General features: G+C 38.5%; 1 protein-coding gene and 1 long non-coding RNA gene across 2 annotated transcripts; both read right to left on the bottom strand.

Moving 5' to 3' along the window:
• Positions 1-12,618: 12,618 nt before the first annotated feature.
• LOC139143363 (von Willebrand factor D and EGF domain-containing protein-like) lies at positions 12,619-23,277 on the bottom strand. Its single transcript, XM_070713624.1, has 11 exons — positions 23,215-23,277; positions 22,600-22,779; positions 20,563-20,771; positions 19,586-20,090; positions 18,687-19,064; positions 17,695-17,937; positions 17,233-17,344; positions 15,072-15,154; positions 14,398-14,515; positions 13,783-13,814; positions 12,619-13,132 (listed from the first exon to the last, which is right to left on the bottom strand). Exons 1-11 carry the CDS (start codon positions 23,275-23,277, stop codon positions 12,827-12,829), a joined length of 2,229 nt encoding a protein of 742 aa, XP_070569725.1. The 3' UTR covers positions 12,619-12,826.
• A 622-nt stretch (positions 23,278-23,899) lies between these two features.
• Positions 23,900-25,166, bottom strand: LOC139133905 (uncharacterized). Its single transcript, XR_011552678.1, has 3 exons — positions 24,969-25,166; positions 24,565-24,706; positions 23,900-24,048 (listed from the first exon to the last, which is right to left on the bottom strand). It is a non-coding gene; the product is annotated as an uncharacterized lncRNA (long non-coding RNA).
• Positions 25,167-26,961: the final 1,795 nt, after the last annotated feature.

The following is a 26,961-nucleotide window of genomic DNA, read 5'->3' on the forward strand; positions in this document are numbered from 1 at the left end:
GAAAAGAGAAACAAATGATGCAAAATACTCCAATTTGAGAAAGCAAGCCGTAATATAAAACTTAAAGAGGCTGTTAATATCATTTTTACAAACAGAAGGCAACTTTCGCACTTTTTCAAATATATATAAAACTATACAGAATATCGTACGTATGACAAACAACAGTAATGATCAATAATTTTTTGTCTTATTTTGCTGAAATTTGCACTTTTGTCGTCATTGTGGAGTATTTTACTTAAATTTTATTTTTGCCATCGTTATTGCTGTCTCACTTGCTCTCATATAATTGGTGCTTGTGTGTGTATGTGGGGGGGGGGGGGTTAATCGTCAATTTCTCATCTCATGTGTTTTGCAAACAGCAAGAGAATAATGAATTATTACAAATATATGAATATGGATTTTAGTCACTAAATTATCACAGATTCCTTGCAAGAAAGCCATTTTGTGACAAATCGAATATCAAAGACAATGATCTCGCGTCTATTAATGTCGTTCAAGGCTGGTAAAAGGACAACCATGAACAACAATAAATTCCATACACAAAGTCCGTTTGTTTTATACGACATTATCGGTATTGCTGCTTGAATTCCGTTCTGTATTGCTTTATATGAAGCCATCTGCCCAACACATCTTAGCTACTTTCTGTGAATATTTGTCCATTTTTAAAATACTTTTCAAATGCCCGCGCGTTCGTCTATTAATGGTCAGGAGCTCCGTTTTCCTTAACCCATTTCGAATTCTGTGAAAGCATCAGTTTTCATTATTTTGATATGTGAGAAATCTTCAGTCACATTTAAATCACAGATATGTCGGTCCATCAATAGTATCTCTTATTCAATTCTTTCATTGAGATTTAATTGATCTGACTGCCCTTTAGCGAAAACATGCAAACTAGATTGAGCAGTACCTATTAACTTTGGTCGATTAGTGACGCTGCTTCTGATATAACTGACCCCATACGCTGAGTGTAATTGTGGCTTTCCGAGGCTTGAGTCGATCTCGCAATCATGTTGGTACTTGACATCGTTATATCGTGACAGGCGCATCCTTATCAACCATTACTAATGGTGTATACTTAATCGTCATGGTATATGTGTAAAGTGTAAGCTCGCGACAAGTGCTTATCTACACAGTTGATAGCGAACCCCAATATTTTGCCGGAAAACAGCTCATTTGTGTCAAGCATAATCGCAATTGGAGTATCCAGTTGTTATGGCAGCATTAACTTGGTTGGCAAAGGTATTTTGAAACAGATGAACATTTTGTGGGAGATCTATGACCGAACTGTGTGGTTGCGTTACTTGCAAACTGTTGCTAAGAAACAAATATACGTCTCTTTTTCACCCTTATTTGCTGTAACCTTTTTTGGTAAAAATTTGAGCTCGCAAGATAAACTTGGAAATTATGAAATAGGACAGTTAGCACGCAGACAGCATAGTAATTACGAAAGCCACGACAAATCCACAGTCCAGAACTACAATCAGTTTGTGTGTGATATGATATACCACAGACAAATATAGAACAGACTAGCAACGGGCATTGTTCAAGATGTGAAGCGGTTACGTAAGCCCTCTATGTTTGCCTCGCCTCAGGAAGCTCTCGACTCTTTTTTCCGAAGAGTGCCGACCATGCATACTTCGGTAGTTTCCGGATTTTCGCTACTTTTTAAGCGGAAGTATGTTCGGCAAAGTTCGTGTTGTTGTTGTCTTGTTGTGCTGAGAACAATTGGCGTGCTGGCGAAAACTGGTAAGTTTTGAGCTTCGGGGAGGTGACTTTTACCATTTTAAAAATTCCTCTCACCTTTTTATGAATATATAATGAGCGCGTTTGAACCAAATTTGAAAGTCTTTTATCGATACTGTCAAATTTTATTCAATGGTTTACTATCAGTCATACCGTCTTTTACACGTTCGTCAGGGAAGGACATGTTTATGAAACTGCTGGCGTGTTATGTTTTGATTGGCGTGAAGCAGTGTTTCTGCCCTGAGAGCTCACAAAGTAACTCTTGTTGCTACGCGACTGGCAGAACGATGCCATCTCGTCGTATTTTTCGCATAATCTCGTGCAATTATCAACCACAAACAAAGTCTCCAAAATGTTTAACACCTTTTGAAGCTCATTTTAATATGAAAAGGCAATAGTCTACCGAGACGACCATGGAACAAAAGCCATGCCGCGTTGCTAGTCTGTTTCTACATTTGTCTGTGGATATACTGACTATTTTCCTGTACGCATCCCTCTGCCATATCTTTCTCCAAGCGAAGGCAAAAACAAGGTTTGTGCGGGTTTTTTTTAATCGACGCACGCAAAGGTGAGAAACAACCGTGACTTCAATTAATAAAGTGCAACTGTAGCCGTGTACACAAATTTTGTACTAGTAACCGTATGTAGTATAATATCATTGCTCATATTCTTCCTCACAAAGGAAGTCTTTCCTCAGCTGTGCTCGGCAACACTAACACATTTTGTCTTCCAGCAAAAAACGGTTTGTCGTCTTTTTAAAGTTTTGTCCATATAAGAGTCACGTTGTGTGGATGTTCTTCCTCAATGATTATTTTAATTAATTATGGTGTTGAAGGAAGGTTAGGGACACTAAATCCCGTCTAACATCACTTGAACAAGAATTCAACTGTGTCGGTCAGACATTAAAATAGCACAGCAGTCATACGACCATAAACATTCCGTTGCACACAACCGTGATTGTCTCCTTCTTTCAATACATGCAGCGGAACTATTGTGTTAGATACGGCAACCTCGGAATGCAACTGGGGCGAGTAGGCAGCAGTCGTACTATTTACACAACCAGATAAAAAATGACAAATGTTGTTTACCATTGGTCTGTATCAACGCATAGATTAGGGGTACACTAATAAATAAAATATTTTCTGCTTAATCGGTCGCTAGATTGACCGATGCTCCTAATAAAAATTGCAAAACGTCATACTTATTATATGTTTATAGAAGAACAATACATGCTAAAGACTAACAAACAAACAAGTGTTCTTCATTATTTTGCATCAATAATTACTTTACAGTTCCAGTAATGCACACATCAAAAAAACTTTGCTAAATACATTATACACTGGTTTCTCTTCAGTTATTTCTCGAAGAGTGACAAACGATAAACACTCTTGTTGTCGACAAATTAAAGTTTCGCATTATCCTGATGACCGCCCAGTTTCTTGTTGCTCTTTTCAAAAGCGCACACGGCAGGAACCATTGTAACTCAACTCCAATCAGTTATAATGACCAGCTTCTGTTCACGGAGACAGGATGTTGGGGGTCTTATGAGAACAATAAAACTATTTTCTAGCGGCCCGACCTCATCGATTGACAACTAGACCTTACAGAACATTTGTCCGGTGCCGCAAGAAACTTGTTAAACTCAGAGCTCGACCCGTGGGTATTTACACAATAAAAGTAACATGATTGGAACTAATTTGGGATAATTGGATGGTGAAGTGATGTCGATTTGTAATGTCATCTGCTTTTCTTTTTATATTACACATTTGTTTTTATGAGTAATTAGTAATATTGAAACATTCAGCTATATGGCACCTAGCACTTTTGAGAAATTTTAAAAATAAGAAAACCCAATTATCACAAATTAGTTCCAATCGTGTTAAGTAGAGATTGACCGTGCCCTCACACTGTTCGATTAAGTGCAAAGGACGTAGTCACTCTTCAGGACTCGGACTATTTCTAAAATGCTGAAATTTACCGATTTACTCTCGCCGTACTTCGATTTTGTCTCCCCTTACCCTTGGCGAAACTGAGCAAATATTGATTCCATAGCCAGGAAATTTATGGTAGACACCTTCTCATAGACAGCTTGATCAACTGTCACAGAAGTTTCGACCAACTGTCACGGTATGTAGAGTTTCGAACAGCAGCCTATCAACTGTCAGCTTTATCAAGTTTTAGATCAATTGTCACATGATTTTCGGCTTCATACATCAACAGAATCCGTACTTGTTAATATGATTAGGCTAAACAAATCGTTTGGGTCGCTCCTTTGGCGAGACTGCTTTTTATTCTAACTATCGTTTGCGACGCACGTGACAGTTATGTCCTTATGAACCAGCTGATTTAGGGGATTGGAAATAAGGCGTTGCCATGGACGAAATAGAAAACTAATGCATATCATCTCTTTTTGAAAATGCTTGTTTCAATGCAGTTTCAATGCAAGTCTAACAGCGTTCTTTCTGCTGTTATTTCAGTGTTACATATCAAACTCATATTTTCTTTTTGTCATTGTAATGAAAACACTAAAAAGCCTTTTGCGTTTGTCGCAGCGGTAGCTTACTAGTAGCCGCAGCTCTTGCCGTATTTCCACACGAAACATTGAGTATGGATGTGTAATGACGAGTTTTTCATCATTTCCTGTGCACAAATATCACACTATATATAGACATGATACAGTACCCTATTCCTGCTTTGGCGTAACACTCGTTGCGCAACACTTTTTGTTGGATCTGTTTTGACAGTCCTAGTTGTCCGTGGATCAATTTCATAGCTATGACAACATCATCGTAATCATTTGTCTAAGACAGTATACATTGCTATTGTGTTCAGGTCACGGTGACATCGCTGGCTGTCACAATTGACTGCCGATAGGCTGCACGTAGTTCAAAATTTGACGAAGTTTATATTTGAAGCGAAGTGACTTTATCCACAGCTTTGTCTTTTCCTAACATTGAAGAACTGACTGTAGTTGTCACATCACATTCCCTAAAAAGAGGAAGTTTTGTCCAGCTTAAATCCAGTTGAAAAAGATCAAAACATGAGCTCGGTACACGGAAATAGCCAATTCAATATTCACTCCGCTATTTACAATGCAATGTCTCGGTACGTACCACTTAATTTTGATCTTTAACACACAACCACCTCGGAATGTGACGGCGATGAGAACTTAGCTGTTGTATAATTTGTACACAGAGATAAGGCTGCGATGTATCTCTGCGATCATTTCTCACCAGAACCAAGATTAATTGTTTTAGGAATCTAGGGTGCTTCTCATTACAAAACTGAATATTTTTTAACTTTGGCCCAAAACTCCATGCCACGCTCTTTGTGATCGAGAATAACAGTCAGAAGTCACCAGCCAAGAGTCGATACAGAGAAACAAATGGTCTAAAGAAAGTTATGAATAATAACACAAATTATTTATTTACTTCAATTACAAAGTATGAGACATTATTCCTATGTACGGCCCTAAGAATCAGAAGTTTCGCGACTGTTTCCCGATTTTGAACGGTGGCACACCGGAAGTGTGTTATCTTTTTCGATGCCTTTTTCGATACCAGTCCAAATGAAGCAAGTCGCGGGCAGGTGCACTTTAATTCGCCGTACGCTCACTCAGTTTAAGACAAGTCTGTACCACTTGACTCTGTTTGTAAGAGTCAATCATGGGCGTTTGGTCTTCGGAATTTGATCCAAGCAAGCCATTGGAATGCACACTTCTCCGAAAAAAAGTAACCCTTTTGTCAAATTCCGGGAGATACGCACTTGAGTTCAAGGTCAACTTTCGACCCTGATAGTAAAACAACATACGTAACGGAGGTTCTTAGAAGTCAAGGTCACTTTAGTGCTGTTCGCGAAGTTAACGAAAAAGCATAACAAATTAAGCAAACTAAAGATACAAATCAAGCAAAAACGAGAAACATGTACCATAAACGTTTGAGTACTTAGAAATCAATACCAAGAGCAACAAATCAAAGCTTAACATTATGTCCCATACTGTATTGTATACCACTAATATGAAAACAAACTCTTACATCATTCTCCAGCTGTGTTTGATATATATGAGACAGACAGAGAGGCAGAGAGACAGAGACAGACAGACAAACAGACGACAGACAGACAGAGAGGCAGAGAGACAGATAGATAGACAGACAGACAGACAGAGATGGATGCTATGAAACTCACCCATTCGGTGGAAGCGAATTTGCTCCACTATCGCCAAGCCGGGATGATTCTACCGAAAGCAGAATAAATAATATAGGAACTGCGAGCGTTAGATGTACTTGACGCAGTAGCATTATTTCGAAGCTTGTTGTGCACTTTGTCCAAAGTGGTTAGTGGATTCCACCCCAACCTTTACCGATACACGCAATGTGAATCACCACAAAAGAAAATATGATATGTTTTTGATTCTAGTCTACCTAGATAAGGGGCGATTTATTATTAACAAGTGCTTTGACAGATTACAAAGACAGAAGTCTGTGATTGGCTGAATCAAAGAAGAGAGGGCTTAGTGGTACCTCTCTAGGTATACATACTCTAAATATATCGAAGAATCCGGGCACATTATCAAGGGATATGCTGGTCGTTTCCCCATTCCTGTGATGCTGTGACTTTTAGTTAAGAGTAAACGTGACTATATCTTTATCAATTATATCTTACCACGATGAGTCAGTCTCCAACTGCCTATTGTCTTTAAGTACATAGCTCATAGAATTGTGAACAGCAAAACTATAATAATATACCTGAAGAGCCCATGACTGTGCCTTCGCTGTAAACATTCTAACATGGTTTGTTATTAATATGACAACAATAGCTCATTTGGTCGCTCGGTCATGATACAATTGTCGTCCGAATTTAATTTAGCGTCTTATCGAGGCTCGTAAATGTTCATGCTTTACACTGCGCACGCGCAATATACGATACAGTCTTCAAACAGTCTCGGCTGTGTTCAGGTGTCACGTATCTCGGCAGTTCGTTTAATTACAGTGTATGCAGGATAAGGGTGTCATACAAGTGCCGTATAAATGAGATACCTTAGCTCAGAAGTTGTGAATGCACCCCTTACTACCATGTCTCATTGAACTGGTGTTAAAATCTAATCAGGTGCACTTGAAGAAATTGATAGAAATGTATTTGTAACTACGGCCCAGGTGCGTGGTGTTGTAACTGTAGCTTTAGAATGCAGCATGAAGGTCCAGTTTGAAGGAGAAAGTAACAATTGTCACCAAATGTGTTCATTCTGTACTATCGCCAACCGTTCGCAAGCATCGCCTTCCCTGAATTATCCCGAATATCAGCGCAGGTCGTCATGGCTACAGTGTTTCATTCTCAGAAATATTTGTATGTACTTCTGCTGGAAGTGAGACCATCACTTTATGATGACGCCCGTCATTGATAGTTGAAAACAACATTCAGGCTTAATTATCTCCCCGCTGCGTCATGCTAGTCCCTATGTAAAATGGGGAAGGCGGAAGCCTTATTGACTGGGCTCTGTCCGTCTGTCTATACCCAGATATGCAAGGAGCATTTTCATTAAAAGTAGGCAAATGCACATCCATTTATTTCATCGTACGATCCAGTATGGCCGCAATGCGCCAATTTGATACGAATCACGTCCAGAGCACACGGACAATACACTACAACATACACATGTATTATCAAGTTTTGGCATTATACCATCAAATATGGGAGCCTGGTGGGCATTTTGATATTCACGTCTATTACTCCTACGTTTCGGAACTGATACCAATACGAAGACATTATAATGCGATATATGCGTGCGTGTCAACTTGCATCAATATAAGACCCAGTACGGCCCCCTTGCGACCAGTTTGTCAAGATTTTGTCCGTTTATGAACCATAAAATTTAGTATAACTTTGCGTACGTTTGTGTCGTGGTGCAATCCAACTTAGCCGATGGGCAGCCATTCTGTTATGATATTACGTGTCTGGAACCATTAGTCTCAAATATCTGAGACTCTAAGATCGATTTCGATCAATCTGGTTTTGAGGACAATCACAGACAAATAGTGTAGACAGACTGGAATCACGGCATGCCTTTTGTTCCATGGTCGTCTCGGTAGACTATTGGCTTTTCATATTAAAATGAGCTTCAAAGGTGTTAAACTTTTTGGAGGTTTTGTTGTGGTTGATAATTGCACGAGATTATACGAAAAATACGACGAGATGGCATCGTACTTTTTAGTCGCGTAGCAACCATAGTTACTTTGTAAGTTCTCAGGCCAGAAACACTGCTTCACGCCAATCAAAACATAACACGCCAACATTTCATAAACATGTCCTTCCTTTACGCACGTGTAAAAGACGGTATGACTGACCGTAAACCATTGAGTAAAACCAGACAGTATCGATAACAGACTTTCAAATTTGGTTCAAACACACTCATTATATATTCATAAAATATGAGAGGAATTTTTAAAACGGTAAAACTCACTTTCCTGAAGCTCAAAACACTCCCGTTTTCGCTAGCACATCAATTCCGCTCAGCACCACACGACAACAACAACACAAACTTTGCCGAATATACTTTCGCTTAACACTCGGCGAAAATCCGAAAATTACCGAAGGATGCATGGTCGGCACTCTTCGGAAAAGAGACGCGAGAGCAACCTGAGGCGAGGCGAACATGGATGGGTTACGTAACTGCTTCACGCCTTAAACAATACCCTCTGTGACTCTGTCTATGTTTCTCTGTGGGACAATGTACTATGACGTACACATGCATGTCAATTTGCGTTGCAAAATGGTCTGTGTACTATGACATACGCGCATGTCGTATTGTAGCCTTATTCATGCCAACTAAATGGTCCCCACGTCACGTGACTGTGCGATGCATTTTTGAGTACCTGTATGACAACCAACGACCGTTAGCAACCACGATCAACAGATCAAGGAGACATTCGATCCAGCAAGGACTATGTCATTCCAAGACCGGTTTAGTTTCATAAAAGAGCACTCTCCATCTAGCTCAACATATAAGGTAATAAACACGAAACCGCCCAAATCAATAGTCACACTACTTGTAACATCAAGTTCCATCTCGTTCGAGTTCGGTTATATTGTCACTGAGTCGTCAAACTAAGAGCACCATTCAAGCTCGTTTGCCGTACTTATTGTCTCTGAGTTGCTTTTCGTGCCAGTAAACTGTTACCTGACACTCAGAAACCTCGGAATACGTTTTATTTGCAAATTTGAGATTTAATTGACAAATGCCGTCTATCCGCAACAATACACCAGCATGCAACTGCCGGTTTCGGCCTAGCTGATGATTACCCTATCAGTTATATAGCTACTTAATATACGACACTACTGGTTGCAATTCGGTAAAATTCTCGATCCGATTCGAAAGCATGTCCACATAGACAGATATATGAGTGACGACAGAGCGTGTGCTTTTGGTGGATCATATACCGACCATCATAATTATTAAACTTGATGAAACAGGAAAACCCAATAAAAAAGACTAAGGCCAAATTAACCAGATATGAACTGACAATGCTCACGTGTATCAGTAAATATTGCAGTTGTCTGTAAATTTAAACTTTGGCCCATATGTTTGCAACTTCATTGAAAGTGATGTGATCAACATCATGAACAATATTCACCAAAGATTAATTCAAAGATCAGTTAGGTATATACATATGTAATTAGCTGAAATAAAAATCCTAAATTTCTTTGACTGCTGGAATTGTATACTATTACCACTTTATGTAGTAAGTGTAATTGACTTTGGTCAAGTCCTTTAAGCTATATATGCCAAACTGCGTAAGGTCATTAGATGTACAATTTATAAATTAGTAGGCAGGAAAATGCAAAATATCTTTCACTTATACAACATTATTGTCTCATCAATATACATAGCAAGTTTCGTAAATTTTTAAGGGCCCTTCAAGTCTTACATCCCCAATCGAGAAAGTTCGTTAAATGTAAAAATTAGTAATTAGCTGAAGTGAAAAAGCTAATTAACTTTCAATATTGTTTAACAAAGTATCATCAATGTACATAACAAGTTTCGCCAACTTTAATCAAGATATTTTTAATTCAGGTGTAAATCCCTGATTAAGAAAGTTCATAAAATATGCAAGTATTGAACTGGCTCAAGTAAAAATGCTTAATGACTTTCATTCATGTTGTATCATAGTATCTTCCATATGTGTAGCACATTTCGTCAATTTTGGTCAAGTCAATCTAGATATATGATCCTAATTAGGAAAGTTCATTAAATATGCAAATCAGAAATTGCCTAGATTAAAAATGCCAATTGACTTTCGATATTGTTGTAATCTAGTATCTTCAATGTACATAGAATATTTCACCAACTTTGATCGAGATAATCCAGGTACAATTGTATATATACCTAATTAAGAAAGTTCATAAAATATGCAAAGTAGGAATTGGTTGAAGTAAAAATGCTTAATGACTTTCAACAAAGTTGCATCATAGTATCTTCGATGTACATAGCACATTTCGTCAACTTTGGTCAAGTCAATCAAGATATACAACCCTAATTAGTAAAGTTCGTTTCATTTAATATGCAAAATTGGAATTGACTGAAGTAACACTGCTTAATGACTTTCAATAATGTTGTATTATATTATCTTCAAATTACATAGCACGTTTCGTCAACTTTAGTCAAGTCAATCAAGATATGTAGATCTAATTCTGTGCAGCCGTTCTCATTGTATGTCTGTTTTTTCTAAAATCATTCATTATGCAAATAAGCATGAAATATGCCACACCTGCGAAAAACTAATCATTATTGCCATTCTCAAACAGAATCTCTGTATCAGATTTGACTCTGATCGGATGAGCCGTTTTTGAGATATCGGGCCTACAGACAGACAGACACACAGACATCGCTGCGACATTTGCTCACGTGTGTGAACACGTGAGCTAAAAATGTTTTCCAGGTAACCCGGCCTACCCTAGACATTTTTTACGCATTTTTAAAACATTGCGAGTACATTCTCTCAATATGACAGTCTTTTTTCCATCTCAGCCAATAACAATGAAAAAAAATTCCTCCGACCAAACTACCCTGATTTTCAGAGGAATATTACCGGAAACAGATTTTTGGCCTAACTTGTGTCAAGCAAAACGGCAAGCGAGGGAAACTTGCACGGCTGTGTACATAGAACTGTGTATTAACGGCAAAAAATCAAAGTTTATTATTTTTTCTTTGTTGTATTGAATACTGCCACGATGAGTATCAATGTCGTCCTCAAATATTTATGTTTGATGGTATCATTGACATGATAAGTTTACTGAAGATCAGCTATCGGATACCGTAATAGGAAATAGTCGTACTGATGACAATGGCAAAATCGCAGCTTCTTATTGGGAATTACTAACCCTGATGTAAGGCTTGACGGTACCACGTAAGGTAAATTCCAACAATAGAGTGCCGGTGTTTCATCAAGGGAGAAAGTGACTGTTTCCGCATTCCAGAGATGGCATGAATAACTATTGGACAATACGAAATGTTGAAAATTGTGCAATAACAAATGAATAATACCTTATAGCTGTTATTTACAATGCTGACACAGTTCTCATATACCACACTACAAAAGTACACGGTCCAAATGAAGACTAAGGGGTAAAACAAGGTAATGGTATAACAATAGCCATCATAATAACATGGTCATCAAACTGGGGTCGTCTGTAACTATATCACAGTTCTTCCCGAGTCCCTATAATCTGCATGCTCTTCGTCTCTGCATGCGCAGTGTTGCTTTCAAGCTCATCGTGAATAGACGGTGCTGTCAGTGGCTACCAGTCGCTTGGCTTTTCCCGGCATTGTTGCTTACTTACTGCCGTGTTTGAGCACTGTCATTTCTCGTTGAAAACCACATTTGCAATGCAAGAAGCTGCTTAATAATGGTCTAATGAAATCTTTTGTTCAAAGAGACGTGAGGAATGTTTGTCTTATACTATCTAGCATGTGTTTTAGTGCTGAATAAACTAAACTTACTTATTATTTCCGTCAGTTACAACCGTAACGTTTGCAGATCACGTGACTCTAATGGGGAATCTTTGGCACTGTGGGAAGAAAGCAATCGTTAGATGTATATAGAGACATGGAAGATAGATATTTCATTCAACATGCTCCTCTGTAAATAATGCTAAATATACAGTCTTATCGGAATAATAGTGTGATCTTTAATACCACTGCAACAATTAAAGATACATCTTGTTAAAACGCGGCTGCAGCGTTTAGCATTAAACTGGTTGGTCTTCAGTATTTCATATTCACATCCTTTGAACAGTAAATAACTTGAAGCCATACTTTTTATTACATTACATAAAGTGTCGTGGGGAAAGTTATCAAAACGATATAAATTGAAACTGTTTAAAGACATTATAAACCAAACAGTGGAAAACAATTCACTGGAAAGAAAATGATACATCCGATTTTGTCTTTGAATCATCTATTTCAATAAATTTTGGCAATGTTAATAATTTTTATCTTTTAATCAAATACCCTAAAAGTCACCCTTTTGTAATCATTTTGACGACAAAGTAATCTTCGTCTTGTCAATTTTACAATGCATCCGCATGAAAACACTCTAGTGTACCACTAAGAGTATGTGGAAAAGAAAACGAAATGCGTACCAAATAACCAAATAAATCCGATAATATGTACCAACGTGGATAGGTTCAAGAACCAATGTAAATAGGAAAAAACGTACTGACCTAAATTTAAGGGTCAACGAAAGCTTCGTGTGTATTATAAATTTGCTTTATGAAGCCAGAGACAATTTTCAATCGGGGCTAACATTTTGAATTCAGTTCGCTATATTCATGACAAACAAAAAATCTATAGAAAGTCATTTCCTGATATTAAATGACTTCTGCGATGATTGTGGTGATTTTATGTAAGAGGAAATACAAATTGTTTGTATAACTTTTTGAACTTGACTTTGTTCAGACGCGTATGGATTTGGAGCCCCTCCATAAGACGTCGCTGACCCATAATCATGTTGTTTTATAGCATGGTTAGGGCAGCGACTAAAATGACCGGTTTTTTAACAAAACGAAGGTAATTTGAAGAAGACTATATCTACGCAATTCGATTGCCAACAACGGATCTGCGTTTTCTTTGCAACTCTTCACACTTTTGCTCCTGAAGATCGACTGGATCGATGTAAGCCTCGTTCTGATGAGTGACGCCCTCTACCTTCATGCTGATACGGTTGTCAATAACTTCATATATCTTGGCCGGTGACTGTGTCTGCATGCTGACATCTTCACTCTCATCAACGTTTTCATATGCTTCTTCATTTGCCGTGCCACCTGGACATTCTTTGCCATTGTAGTGATGAGATTTGGCCCTTTTCAAATGGCCTTCGAGTTTATACTTGTGCTTCTAAAAGAAAAAACGAAAGACGATGAAAAAACACCAAACAATTATATAAATCAACGTTTACATATGATTCAATCATACAAAACATTATGATGTCTTCTAAGGGAAGTACAGTCTTTGATGCAAAGTGGAGAGCGGTATAAGAACAATTATATTGTCGAGTATACAGTTTATCCGAGCATGGATTCAAAATGTTAGTGGACATCTGTCTACTTCGATATGTATGTATGTATGTATGTATGTATGTATGTATGTATGTATGTATGTATGTATGTATGTATGTATGTATGTATGTATGTATGTATGTATGTATGTATGTATGTATGTATGTATGTATGTATGTATGTATGTATGTATGTATGTATGTATGTATGTGTTATGTATGTATGTATGTAATGTATGTATGTATGTATGTATGTATGTATGTATGTATGTATGTATGTATGTATGTATGTATGTATGTATGTATGATATGTATGTATGTATGTATGTATGTATGTATGTATATATATATGTGTGTGTGTGTGTGTGTGTGTGTGTGTGTGTGTGTGTGTGTGTGTGTATGCATGTATGTATGTATGTATCAGTGTCTGTGTGACGGGTACATGCAAACCCACTACAATGACGGCTAGAATAACAGAAAATATGCTTACCTCTCTTCTACGCAGTATATAGAAAACAAAACCTGCACAGAAACAGAAAAGTTTTGCCTCCTTTTAAGAATTTTACATATAATATGAAGATGTTCACTACATTCTTGTATCGTAGGACAAAAAAAATTATCAATTTTTGATGTGCTAGCTCTGTCGACATGGATTGATAAATAATGAAGGTAGCTTTAGCACTATTACGAAGCATTTTTGTGTGTCTCCTTCTAAGCTGCACTATGTGCGGTATACACGTTTTACCGTCACTCAAACTAGCTTGTCGTCTATCGATCTTATTTATGAGGTCACAGCTGTGGCTATCATTTCAAAAACCTTTTTATCGGTGTTACCTGGGAGTCGCTTTAAAGATGCTCCCCTGTACTGTATGTCGTTCTCTGTGGAATAAGATTTCGTAGTCTTGTGATGGAAGTAAATTTTAACCATGTGTAGCATATTTTGATCAATATGTTTATTTCTTTTCTAGCGCTCAGCTATGTCTCATGTTTCAAAAGATAGTTTACATGTTTACACAGCCAATTCTCCAAATTGATACCGGCTACACATAGCGTTTGCCAAGAAGCTGAAATTTTGAGCGTTAAGTTAAATCTGTGTTTTACTCACAAATCACAGCCGCACCAAAGAGAACTCCACCAACAAACCCAACAAAGGCTTGCCATCCTCCCTGTAACAAATAATACATCCCCCTTATCGCTGTTATTGCTGTTAGAGCTAGTGCCTCCTAAACGTAAAGATTTACAATAAAGAATTAATGTCAAAAAGAAATATTTTAAACAAATCCTTAGCGTAGAAAGGAAGTGAATTTGATTCAAGCTTGTTAAGTATATATGTAATATGTAAACAGCACCTAAAGAGAGAGAGAGAGACAGACAGACAGACAGACAGACAGACAGACAGACAGACAGACAGACAGACAGACAGACAGACAGACAGACAGAGAGGATGTAAAGTTACACAGTTACATTTCAATTTTATGTAAATAACCACTGTTTGTATATGAGGAGGTGTCTTTACGAATACAATCACAGAAATGAAAAGGGACAACACCTGGAAATATGTAAGATCCATGTATAAGAAATAGACGATGTTATCTTTGAAGTCTTTTGAGCCACTACTCCGTTTCTGTATCCTGACTGTCCTCTCGTTAGCTTTAAGGGAGACGGCGAGCTTTAATAAGTGGTGGAGAATCCGCGTAACGATACCGATGAAATTATTATTGTATCAATTTTTGTGTACACAATAAATACAATGAGCTTTTCTAAAGTTAAGTATCTTACCGAGCTGTTTGGAGCGCCCGATTCCCCGGGACTTACGGTTGTCTGTTCTGTCCAATTGGCCGAATCAGTGGTCCAAATGATATCTGGAAATGGTTAAAAACGGCATATTAGTAATACATTTCCAAACAGGATGGGTTCCGTGATAGGTCTTATACAAATAACCTGTCTGACAGTCTGTCTGTCTTAATGGCTCCCTCTGTACATCTCTTTCTGTCTGTTTATCTGTCTGTCTGTCTGTACTGCCGGGCCCCACTCATCTACTTTAGTAAAGCGATTAAATATTTAAACCGGTGTGCGGGATATAAAAGGCCCTAACTTATTGAAAATTCATAATGGCGCTTGAGTGACAACTGGCAATAGCTAGGTAGACCGCTCCGTGAAAATCGGCCTAAACGATTCTCAAACATATATTATTGGCATACCATGAACATAGACTGTTTCATAAACACCTAGGCCATACAGGTATCTGCAAAGTTTCACAAAGTTTTTTAAAACTACGACGATTAGGGGAAAAATCGCTTTCTGAACAAAGGGAATGGCCCTCAGGAGACAGTCGTTCCATGATTCAAACAATTGTCAATCATTCGGTGACGCGCAGAGGCGTAAACTGGTCAAACATTTGCTGTGCATACGAGAACAATTACGATGTAAACAAACTATATGTAAACTTAGACTTATATCAGCGGGCGAAGGATGAAAACTTTGTGTTGCCATCAACTCTTTTGCTAGCGTTTATGGTGCAATGACATCACGAAAGTGAACCATTTTCAGACGTGACTTAGCAAGAGGACTAGTCCGTAAGCTTACCCGTAGTACGATGTTTTCTAGCGAAAAGCGCGTAAGCAGAGTCCGTAGTTTGCACTGAGAATGGCATCGAAAATAACCATCAAAACATGCGGTAGCCTCCATGATCAATTTAATTATTGTCAGTCGAAGAGATCCACGTTTTTAACAACTTCCCCCTTCCAAGTCTACGGCCGAACTTGACGGTACTGAACAGTTGTTTGGGATATATATGCTGGCCCCGAAAACGGCCGTATGTACACGTGTTTTTACACGTGGAAATGACATGTCGTGTTCGGAGCACTGGTACCAGTAAGGTTTTGACATACCGATTATCCCAGTTACATTTGGACTTCTGTGATGAGAATTTAACAAAAATTGTAAGATATTTGAACAGTTGAAACATTCAATCTTTCAGTTCAAGATGAGCAAGTAAGCGCCATCACCCAATCTTGTAAACGCTTTAGGATACGCATGTCTGAGGACAGCTCATTGATTCCGCGCTACATCGTAATAATATTTCGGCAAAAGCTGGACTTTAATTCCTTCAATAACCATGGAGGTAGAAAGAAAGACGGAGAGGAACCCAGTCTGTCATTGATTCCAGTTGAAGGTTAACAAACGTTTCGAGCAAAACTTGCAATTGCTCCGAAAATAAACATAACTCGTGATAATTTTTCGATATCACCCCGCCGCCAAGCAACCGAGCAACTGACCGCGATCGCTATTACAAATATCGTGATACACGAGATTCAAGGAAGTCTCGACCCTTCCGTGAATTTCCTTTATTTTTTGCGATCGGTCATGACGTCGCCGTTTACCTATTTCCTACCATTTTCCTGACGTGTTCCTTTTCCTTCCTAGTTTTTCTTTCTTTCTTTTTTCTTTCGAGTATTGTCATGGCATAACTGAAACGAACCGGGAAACGAAGGCTGCAGTGTACGTACCCAAGCCTGAGTGTGATTTGAGAGCAAACAGATTACGCAGATAATGCGAACGATCGCAACCGTTGCCAACAGACTCATTATGCAGAGCCATGCCCCAAAACGCCCACCCAAACTTGGCACTAATCCTGATCCCGGTCCATTTCGAGCCGGGCTTAAGAACAAAATGTTCTACGGTAATACCATTAACACGTTGGTTAGCTTTACGTTCATTTTATTGAACTGTGACTTCGAATTACTCTGCAAGAAAGAATGAGCGAAAACCTAAAATAGATGAGCATGTATGTTTTGTCTGCCGGTTAGTTTCATAAACGTACATTTTCACGTCTATTACAAATATTGCACCGAACATACTGTGGTAGCTCTCAACACATGTACAGGAACATTCACACAACACCGGGCTAATAATTCAAGCCACGGAATAGTTGTAATACCTTTTTCAGTCCATCCAAACTCGTCATTTATTGCGTCACAGTACTTCCCGGGCTCCAACCGATGCTGGTTTCCCTCAGCGAAGCACAACCCGTCGATGAGACATGAATCGCCCTGTTAAAAAGCGCACGTTTCACACAAGTCAGCATCTTAGAATACTAATTATAATTTTCTCTGATTACGCAATGTAGATATTGTCAAAAATTGCTCTTCAATTTAATTAAAAGTGCATGTAATCTTTTGTGTGTTACTCTACTCGTAATTCACATCCAATAGTTAATAAAGCCGGACAGTAAAAAAGTATAATTTATGTTCTATGTGGTATGTTCTTTTTGACAACAGAATTTTATTCTGGACTTGGCACTTGTCGCAAATAAGATCAAATCAATCCCACACTGGTGATCTCAAGCTCCAAGAAATCTAGGGACGTGAGAGCGTTAATCCGTATAGCCATTTTCTCTCACCTTTTTGTCGCAGTTTCCGCTTTCTGTACATTCGACACACACCGAGTCAAAGACAGTGAATAGCAGTTCGTTGCTGAATGTTATGCCATCCAAGCTGAAGGAAATATGGGAGTACTCTACTGGCAGTTCGTTGTTGGTGACTGTTGCTGGATATGTGTTGATACCCGTGTGCCTCAAAGGACATGCGATTTCTGTTGAGCTTATGAGATATGCTTCCGTGTAATACACAGAGATATGATTGTTCTGGTTGGAAAAAACAGAGAGAAATATCTTAAGTATTAATTTACGGTATTGGACATTGGCAATGTCCACCTCAAATTGTATGTGTTAAAGGGAGGGTATCAACGCAACTGCGCTCAGAGGTTATATTGGACCCATACGACTATGTGAACAAGGTAACAGTGGGGTTATTCCTAACATCAGGTTTTGACATCAATAAAAACGCAGTCATGTCACAATAGAAGTTGGTTTATTCAAACGGCAAAGTGAGTCTGTTTACCAGAAACGTTAAGTTATTTATGAAACAAGGCAAAATTGTTAATAAGTGAAAGCAAGTTCCCTTAATCAGGATGTCGAACTACCTGTGTTGGCTTTAAGGGAGCGCGTCGTCGGAACTAAGCTCAAAGGTTGTATAGGACCCATACGACCGACGTAAATGCTATATCCACGGCATGATGGCAATGAGTGAAAATCAAAACATGTTAGTCATAATGTACATCATAAAATTCAATAGTTGCAGCTACTTTAGCGTGATGCGTGCATGAAACAAAATGCTTGTAAACAAGAAAGTCGCACACTTCCAATGACCCATTCCCTTTAAATCTACTTTTTTCAATCATGTTATGGTCGACTAAACGATCATTACTTCCATTAATCTGGCGAGTCCAGGATTTTCATAAGCAAGTATCGATACAAAAGAGGAATGTGAAAATGATTTCCGTTTCAAAATAAGTAGTTCTGCTGGTAAGCAATATTTCGGTATATTAAAGTACCTGACTCGTAAGCTTGACTTTACACATGAGTCTTTCTGATTCGACGAAATTCTCTCCAACACCAAACGCTGTCTGACATGGCCTTGATTGTAAGTCACAGAGGGCGTCGTGCTTGAGGTAGCTTAGATGTATTGGCTGTCCTTCCTCATGAGAACAGTCACTCCCAGTGAAACCTTTGTCACAGACGCAGATGTTGTCGATACATTCGCCTTGTTTGCTGCAATCACTGGGGCAAAGCATGGTCACCAGATCTTGCGGCGGCACTTTGTTTCCTTGGCCGTCTTTGTCGTACAAAGAGATGTTACGGAGCACGAGATCTATGCAATCAAATAGGAATGCTGCAGCCGTAGAGGGCGTAAAGTCGAGGGTATCTGTCGCCTGACAAAATATAAGACATTTCAATCTATGTTTTTTTACGACCATAGACCAAAAGAAGACTGTAAAAGTTTGAGGGCCCGAGGCGCATGCAACCTTCAGAGGTTTTCGAAGTCTTCAATACTTTTGACATTATGAGCCCTGTAATTGATGTCGTATTTGATGTTCCCCAATAATTAGTCAACGATCGCCGGGTGTAAGCTTATGAACTGTCGAAGATTTGTGAGAATTCAGTTATGTCCCTCATAGGCTGTTCAACGAGACATAAGAGTAGACTTTTAACGTCAAACCGAAACGACTGCACAGTCTGTATGGTATTACAGTACAGGTAAAACTTTGGTCCTCATTTTTTTTTATATGTAATAAAAGAGTGTACTCTGTCATACCGTCCAATTTTAGATCTTTCTAACTGTCGCATGAAATATTAAGCAGATGTCACAGGTAGGTAGGCAAAGGAGCAAGGAACATTGTCGTCTGAAAAGCAAATATGTCACACAAAATTTTTATTGAAAACTTGTAAATACCTGTATATCAATAACGCACGTCTCATTGTACTTCTGAGTATTCAGGTTTGTCTTCTCAATGCATGCAGAGTAGATGGAGGCAGAACTGAGAAACTCTCCACAAAACTCGCGTGCCATTCCCTCTGTAATGCCGCTCGGTGTCGGCCATTCCGGGATGCTCGGTTTGAATCCGGAATCATATTCAAACCGGATGTCTCCAGCCTCCACGTAGTCATCTCTGGCATTCTCCTGATCCGTTTTCTCGATGCACTGCGGAGTTTCTGCGTGAATCGCTACACTTCCGTCAAGCGGGTCCACGCATGATTTTTCACTGTGATCTGTGGTCCCGTTTGCGTAAAGGTGCGTCATGTCGGTGCCGAGTCTTAATTGGTCGGTGTGCAGTCCGTATCCACAACAAATTCTGAAGCTGTCTATCCCAGTTGGACAGTTGCAGTACATTGTATTGCTTTCCGGTATCCATGACAGCCGATCGTATCCCAAGAATAAATTTTCTCCGTCTAAAACCCTGTAAAAAGGAATGTATATCCGTAGTGAAGAACAATCCATAGACGAACACATAGCCTGTACGTTTATTGTATTATTTATGACACATCTTTGATAATATTGTGAAAACGTGTTTCTATTTAGGGCATATAGCGGTTGGCTTATGTTAATTTTAAGCATCAATACAATGTAGATTAATGGCCAAATATACGTTTTTGAGACTTATGGTTTCCAGTCTTACGATTTCTATTCCTATTTCTGATACAGACGTTAGCAATTAGCTTTTATATATCTGCTTCATATGCCGTAAAGGGCAAGATTTTCTGCTACAATTCCCCCCCTGTTTTTTGAATCTGTACTGATATAATTTTTTTAGCTCAAGATCGTGCAATAGATAATCAAACTTGTCATGATTTTTTCTATAATATTTCTTCCCAAAGCTTGTATACCGGTCACTGTTGCTCATCGTTACGACATCAATAATGTTTTCCCACCTCCATGACTCAGCAAAGTCGTCCAGATCTTCTGTAATTTCACCGTTCCTCGTTGTGAAGTCGTTGGTTTCGTCATCGTCTCCATCACCGCACAGCGCCATCGTGAGTCCAGAATAATCGGAAGGAAGGGTGACAAACACATCTAACCACTTGCCCTGCACATTGCTGACCAGCCGTACTTCAAGTGTGACACCAGAGTACATATACACCTTTTATAAAAGGATGAAGTTGTACAACCGTCATTGTAAAGCACAAGTTTTAATCAATACTTTATTTCAAGTCCAGAAAAAAATGTGTGTGCCGTGAAGGGTTGCCAAGAACCATGCATAATAGTCGCGCCGGCGGCTTACTAACTATACATGTGCAGATTCATAACATACTATGCGAGTTACTGGAAGGTGGCACAAGACCACTTATTCATTTCCCATAGGCGACCATGGTAGCGTTGAGCTAAATTTTCCTACTTTAGAACATTCAGCGACCGAAAATTTCATTGGCAGGTGTATAATCAGGCGTAGCTAGCTTGTAGCTTGTACACTGGTCAAAATTTCGTGTGGCCAAGTCCACGGAAGGTCAAAAGAGTGCCCCCAGTGGTAATTTTGCAAAATTCAAGGCCCATTGATACACATGAGGTGGGTCTCATAACTCAACAGATTTCAGCTCAACCATACCACTGTCTGCGATTGGAAGTTGAGCAGTGCAGTTACTATTGCAACGATAATGATGGCAAAATACGTCCTCAGTTAAACAAAATAGGTAGCTGTGTTATCATGGTAAAACTTGGCAATTTTTGTCCAACGTTTTTACACATTACAGAAAATCTACACCTGCAGGGTCTGACATCGAACTGTTTTCATCAGATGATAAACTTTGGATAGCTGTCGTACAAACATACATAGCTGCAAGTAATAATTAATTCTATTTTATTCTTTACGATAACTAATCATGAATCAATAGATAACATTTCTAACTTGACCCCGGGAGCGACACCAAGGGCTGAGCCCTATATGATATTATATCTGCATATCCGTTCAAGTAGAGCTCTACTTTGATCATTGTTTAATTGAGTTCCTTTCAACTATTTGACTTTGATAGCGCTTTTTTATTACGTATTCAAAATAGGCATATATGCTTATTGCTTGTAAAGCAAACCAACCTGTCATATTCTGAACTTTATCGTTAGATGAAAATCCATATATATATATATATATATATATATATATATATATATATATATATATATATATATATATATATATATATATATATATATATATATGTGTGTGTGTGTGTGTGTGTGTGTGTGTATTATATAACAAAATTACTTGAAATACAAGGTAATGATATCTGTTACTTAAGTTCCATGCATCCTGCAATCATCAGACAGAAGAAGTGAAAAGGATTCTTAGCTCAACACTCTTATGCATGTATGATCGGGTCGTATCATTCTATTTGTTGGTGTTCTTAAAATTTGATAGACAATATCTGTTCTGGTGGCGACATTTTGAAACCAACTCCAAGCGTTTGTTTGACGGCGTAGATTTGTCAGCATTGATCATGTGTAGCTTTTCTGATATACAAAGATTACATCGCTTGCTTATATTAGAGTAAGTTGATGCTTTGTCCCCATTTGGACCGTGCATGAAAAAACTGCCTTTTCTCTGTTTTCTAACTATTGTTGAATGAAATCGACTCGATTTCGCTCTATATCTACCCGAATAACTCAATCGCTCACAGAATTCAAATAAATTTGTTCTCGTGAGGTCTCAAACCGGTAGTTTACGAGCGATTCATGGTAAAGGGTAAAGTTGCCGGATATTAGCAATCTTGCTCAATAAGTTGGCTACGGTAAAATTCAGAATGTTTACTATGAATACGTAAGAAAACAGCGCCATCGAATTCAAATAATTGAAAAAAAACTCAATTAAAGAAACTCAATTGAAGTATGATTAAATAGAGCTCTACCTTTGTCTGTCTTAGACAGACATGCAGACAGATTATGAATGTTTGAAAAACAGTCAATATTAATATACTTACATAATGTTTGTTTCCATACTGCTGATGGATGGCAGTACCAGGTGACAGGTTCTTCCTCGGAACTGATATCCTCAAACTGTCTCTGTTACAGATGTCCAGAATGACTAGGTCATTATTCTCACGGATCGCCACGGCACAGTTACAAGAAACCTCAGCGCAGTCTGTAGCCGCTGTCTGTACCTAAAATGTGTTGTATACATGTTAATATTGCCTAGTGAATCACGGACAAAAACTTGCATTATAATTCTAATAAAGTCATTACACAGAAATCAAAAATGCACTTGTTAACGTGGTTTTGACACTACCGATACATTTTGGCCTGTTTGTATGGCGTGTGAAACTGTACGGTAGAACTTAGTACGTAGAAGTTAACACGATTGGAACAATATGGGATAATTGGATCTTCATACTTTTCAAATTTCTAAAAAATGTTAGGTATCCTATAGCTGAATATCTCAATATTGCAAATTACTAATGAAAGCACGTGTGTAACGTAAAAAGAAAAGCAGATGAGCTTACATTTGCAGATTTTCACGACGGTACTTCACTATCCAATTTTCCCAAAAAGCTGCATTTTTCACTACAATCGGAGATTAGTCTGTTCCATAATCTTACCTCCAGTATTCCGCCCGTGTTGGTTGTTCCTCTAAGTAACACAAAGTATCCGGTTTTCAGCATGGAATACCAGAGTCTGCAATCAAACTGAAAATTAGGACGGCAACAAAAGCTTACACCTTATATCAATGCTGTAACAAAAGGAAGTCATATTTAAGCCTCACATTCTTGGAGTAAGTACATTTTATTCGCTAATTCGATCGACCTACAACAGCTTCAAGAAACTCTTAAAATAGCTACAATACAAGAAACTATTTACATGTGATAGACAACTATCCTGAATTAACTCTCCAATTTATCAAGTTTTAATCCTTCGTAAGTAATATGAGCAACTTACCCATCGAAAGTCCTGTAATGTGGGTCACCAAACGATGAGCAGCGTTTATGATCCACGCCAATGACAGAGACCTATGTTAGTCATAATTAAAAGTGAAGCATTCTATAAATAGACACTGTATAATATTTTGGAAGGTCGATGCTTTGTAGCAATCTGGGTTGCTTTTAATGAATATGGCATGTGTAAAACGGACAATTGTAATTGGATACACTTTCTTCTCAGAACCAACCTTAAAATAGCATATTGTACCTGTATTGGTTGAATTTCATACCCATCAAAGATGGACACATAGCTGCTGTTAACACAGTCTGGAGGGAGTACTCTACTTCTTATGGTCACGTTTCGGACGCCGTCGTCCATGAAGTCACGTCTCGCCACAACCGTGAACTCCGTTGTCGCTGTTTTGCTGGTTTCATCCCAGTCACGTGGAGCTATCGCGATGTCGCAGCGATCAAACGACAGCTCTTCATGGAAATAATCGTCTTCTGTTTCCTCACCTGAAAATTAAACATCGATCTCAGCACTTCCCGCTTTTATGAGACCGCAAAATACAGGATGTAAACTCAACAATTGTAAAATCACCAAAATTCTAGTGGGTCACGCTGCTTCATAAAGGTAACGAGACCCCCTAAGACATCTAGGTGTTTTCGTTATGAAGACTTTACTCTCAAAAATTGTTTAGGTCATGCCCAATATTTTACTCAACTTTCTCATCGTAATGTTCAGCTTTCAGTTTGTAATCAGCTCGCTTCTTTCGCTATGCAGACAAGTCACGTTAAGACCAACTATTTCCTGTGGCAGAATTGCTGAATATAATTACCCCGGGGTTTTGTTGTCTACCTTAACCTCTTGATATCGTTCCCCGTTTACAACATTGATAAAAATTTATTTCCATGTATTGTGGTTTTCTGACGATTAGCTGTCAATCTGTATTGTGGAACGTCACGTCAAGTGACGTATGGCTATAAATGAAATAATGAAATAAAGTTTTTTGCACTCTGTTGCAATCTCACCTTGCGTCTGAGCTAGTATATTGATACGGCAGGCTGTCATATGCGTCAAATCCTCACAAAGAATTGGAATCGTTGACCAGATTGGTATCGTCGTTCCAAGTCCATCGGACTCGCTCAGTACAAATGGGTCATCTGCGCTGACCTAAATGACAACAATGTTTAAGAACACATCGTATTTTTGGATAACTTCTTCTTTAAAGCATTCCCTGTAATAATGTGCAGATGCCTAGGTGTGTGATTTTCCATTTCCTACCAACGTGGCTACCCGCCCAAATTATACAGCAATATATTTTATCTTTTAGGCTCCAAAACATTTTTAACAGGATAAGCAATGTAATAATTATGAAAGCAAACCGACACATTCCCTTAGGAAATTTTAAAGGGAATACGTGACTATTCTTTACCTTGATACCAACGAAGTAATTGTCACTTGCATACCAATGACTTTTGTGGAAATTCTCGTAGAAGGAACGGGCTCGACATCCAACCTGAGGAGTAAGAAGTGACGTGGTCAGATTCAGAACAGTGTTACCCTCCTTTAATACTTTAGCTGAATACTCAAGATATCGCGAGTCCTATGGCTCCAAGTTTTATCTCCCTGATTAGTGCTGTTTAGAAAGCCTTGCACTGTTTGCCTAAGTCTGCACTGTCAGTAACAAGAATACGTGGGAAGATTGATTATTCTTTTAAAGTTAAATAAATAAATAGATAAATAGATAAATTACGATTTTAAGCAGGTCTTCATGAAAACTGCGGTAGTTAATGCTCGTCCAGTTTCGCTAATAACCCATAGGTTGATGGAAATTTATCATCCTGAAGAAATGGAAATTGTAAGCCATATCGCATGAAAACGCAGACACAGAGATGAATAAAGTACGTTTATACTCACTTGTAAGTTATCGATTAAAATGATCACTTACCATAACTCCAAGTCTTCCTTTCCTATACGAAAACACCTCACCCGGTATAAGGGTCGACAAAGAATTTACGTGCAGTATAACCGACTCTATGTCATCTTGGGTTTCGCCATCAAACAACCAACTAACTTCACAGCGGGCTGCCTGGTCATATTGGTCGGCCAAATCCACAGTGCACTTGAAATGGAATGTGCCATGGGTCAATATTGGCCCTTCAAGCACTGGGGGTCCTTGCATTATGGGAAACATCTCTGAAAAGAACATGACTGATGTCACGACAGATTTACTTTACAGTAAGTGGGCGTGAAGTGTACAATGTTTGTCCAAGACGTCACCAGGATGTGCTGTTGAACACTGGAGGGAAGCAGCTATACCAAGGATGAAGACGACGATGTGTTACTATGGTGTCCAATCCATGCCAAAATTACTTCTTCGATTTTACAACTTGACATGCAACTCCGGTTTCTATTCCACTATTCCACATGCTATTCCACTACTCCGTTTTCTATTCCACAACTCTGTATGCTATTCCGTTTTCTATACCACAAATTTTATGCTATTCCGTTTTCTATTCCACAACTCTATATGCTATATCGTTTTCTATTCCACAACTCTGTATACTGTTCTGAATTTCATTTGACAAGTCCACATTCGATTATGAATTTCATTTAACAACTCAACATGCCATTCCGAATTCTATTTCACAATTCTGTATGCTGTTCTGAATTTCATTTGACAAGTCCACATTCGATTCTGAATTGCATTTCACAACTCCACATTCCATTCTAGACCTAGCTCTGCGGAGCAGGGCAGTGTTACTGGCAATCGAACAAGATTCACAGCGACGGACGTGAAATGGTCCCCTCGCACAAAGAGAGAGAAAAATGCGAGTTGTGGAATAGAAAACGGAATAGCATACAGAGTTGTGGAATAGAAAACGGAATAGCATACAGAGTTGTGGAATAGAAAACGGAATAGCATACAGAGTTGTGGAATAGGATATGGAGTAGTGGAATAGCATGTGGAGTAGTGGAATAGAGAACGGAGTTACATGTCAAGTTGTATAATCAAAGTAGTAATTTTGGCATGGAATGGACACCATAGTGTTACTTATCCAATGTATACATATGTATAATACACAATAACAAGCAAAAATGCTTTACAAAACAGATGAATATATTTTCCTGTCGTATAAGCAGTATTCAGAGACTCTTTTTTGTTAAGCAAACATATTATTGATTATTAACATGTGTTTTCATTGACAAAATTACCATCATCGCTTCCTTGGAAGATAATTTGTTAATGAATACTAGTCAATAAACACAACTGATTCAAGACTGTTATTGATCAAGGCATTACATACACCATTCGCCTTGTATGGAAGTTGGTTAATCGATAGGGTTTTTTTTTAAATCAAACAAAGTATTCTGACGTAGTCTCGGATACTATTATTCAGCCTATTAGACATTTTCTAAATTTC

The sequence above is a fragment of the Ptychodera flava genome, chromosome 1, assembly GCF_041260155.1.
Source record: "Ptychodera flava strain L36383 chromosome 1, AS_Pfla_20210202, whole genome shotgun sequence".
In the NCBI taxonomy this organism is placed as follows: domain Eukaryota; kingdom Metazoa; phylum Hemichordata; class Enteropneusta; family Ptychoderidae; genus Ptychodera; species Ptychodera flava.

Coding starts and splice junctions, on each gene's coding strand:
- LOC139143363 (XM_070713624.1), bottom strand. CDS start 23,277: ATGCTGAAAACCGGATACTTTGTGTTACTTAGAGGAACAACCAACACG. Junction 22,780..23,214: donor ACACGGGCGGAATACTGGAG/GTAAGATTATGG, acceptor AACACATTTTAG/GTACAGACAGCGGCTACAGA. Junction 15,155..17,232: donor GTTTGGATGGACTGAAAAAG/GTATTACAACTA, acceptor AACCATTTCCAG/ATATCATTTGGACCACTGAT.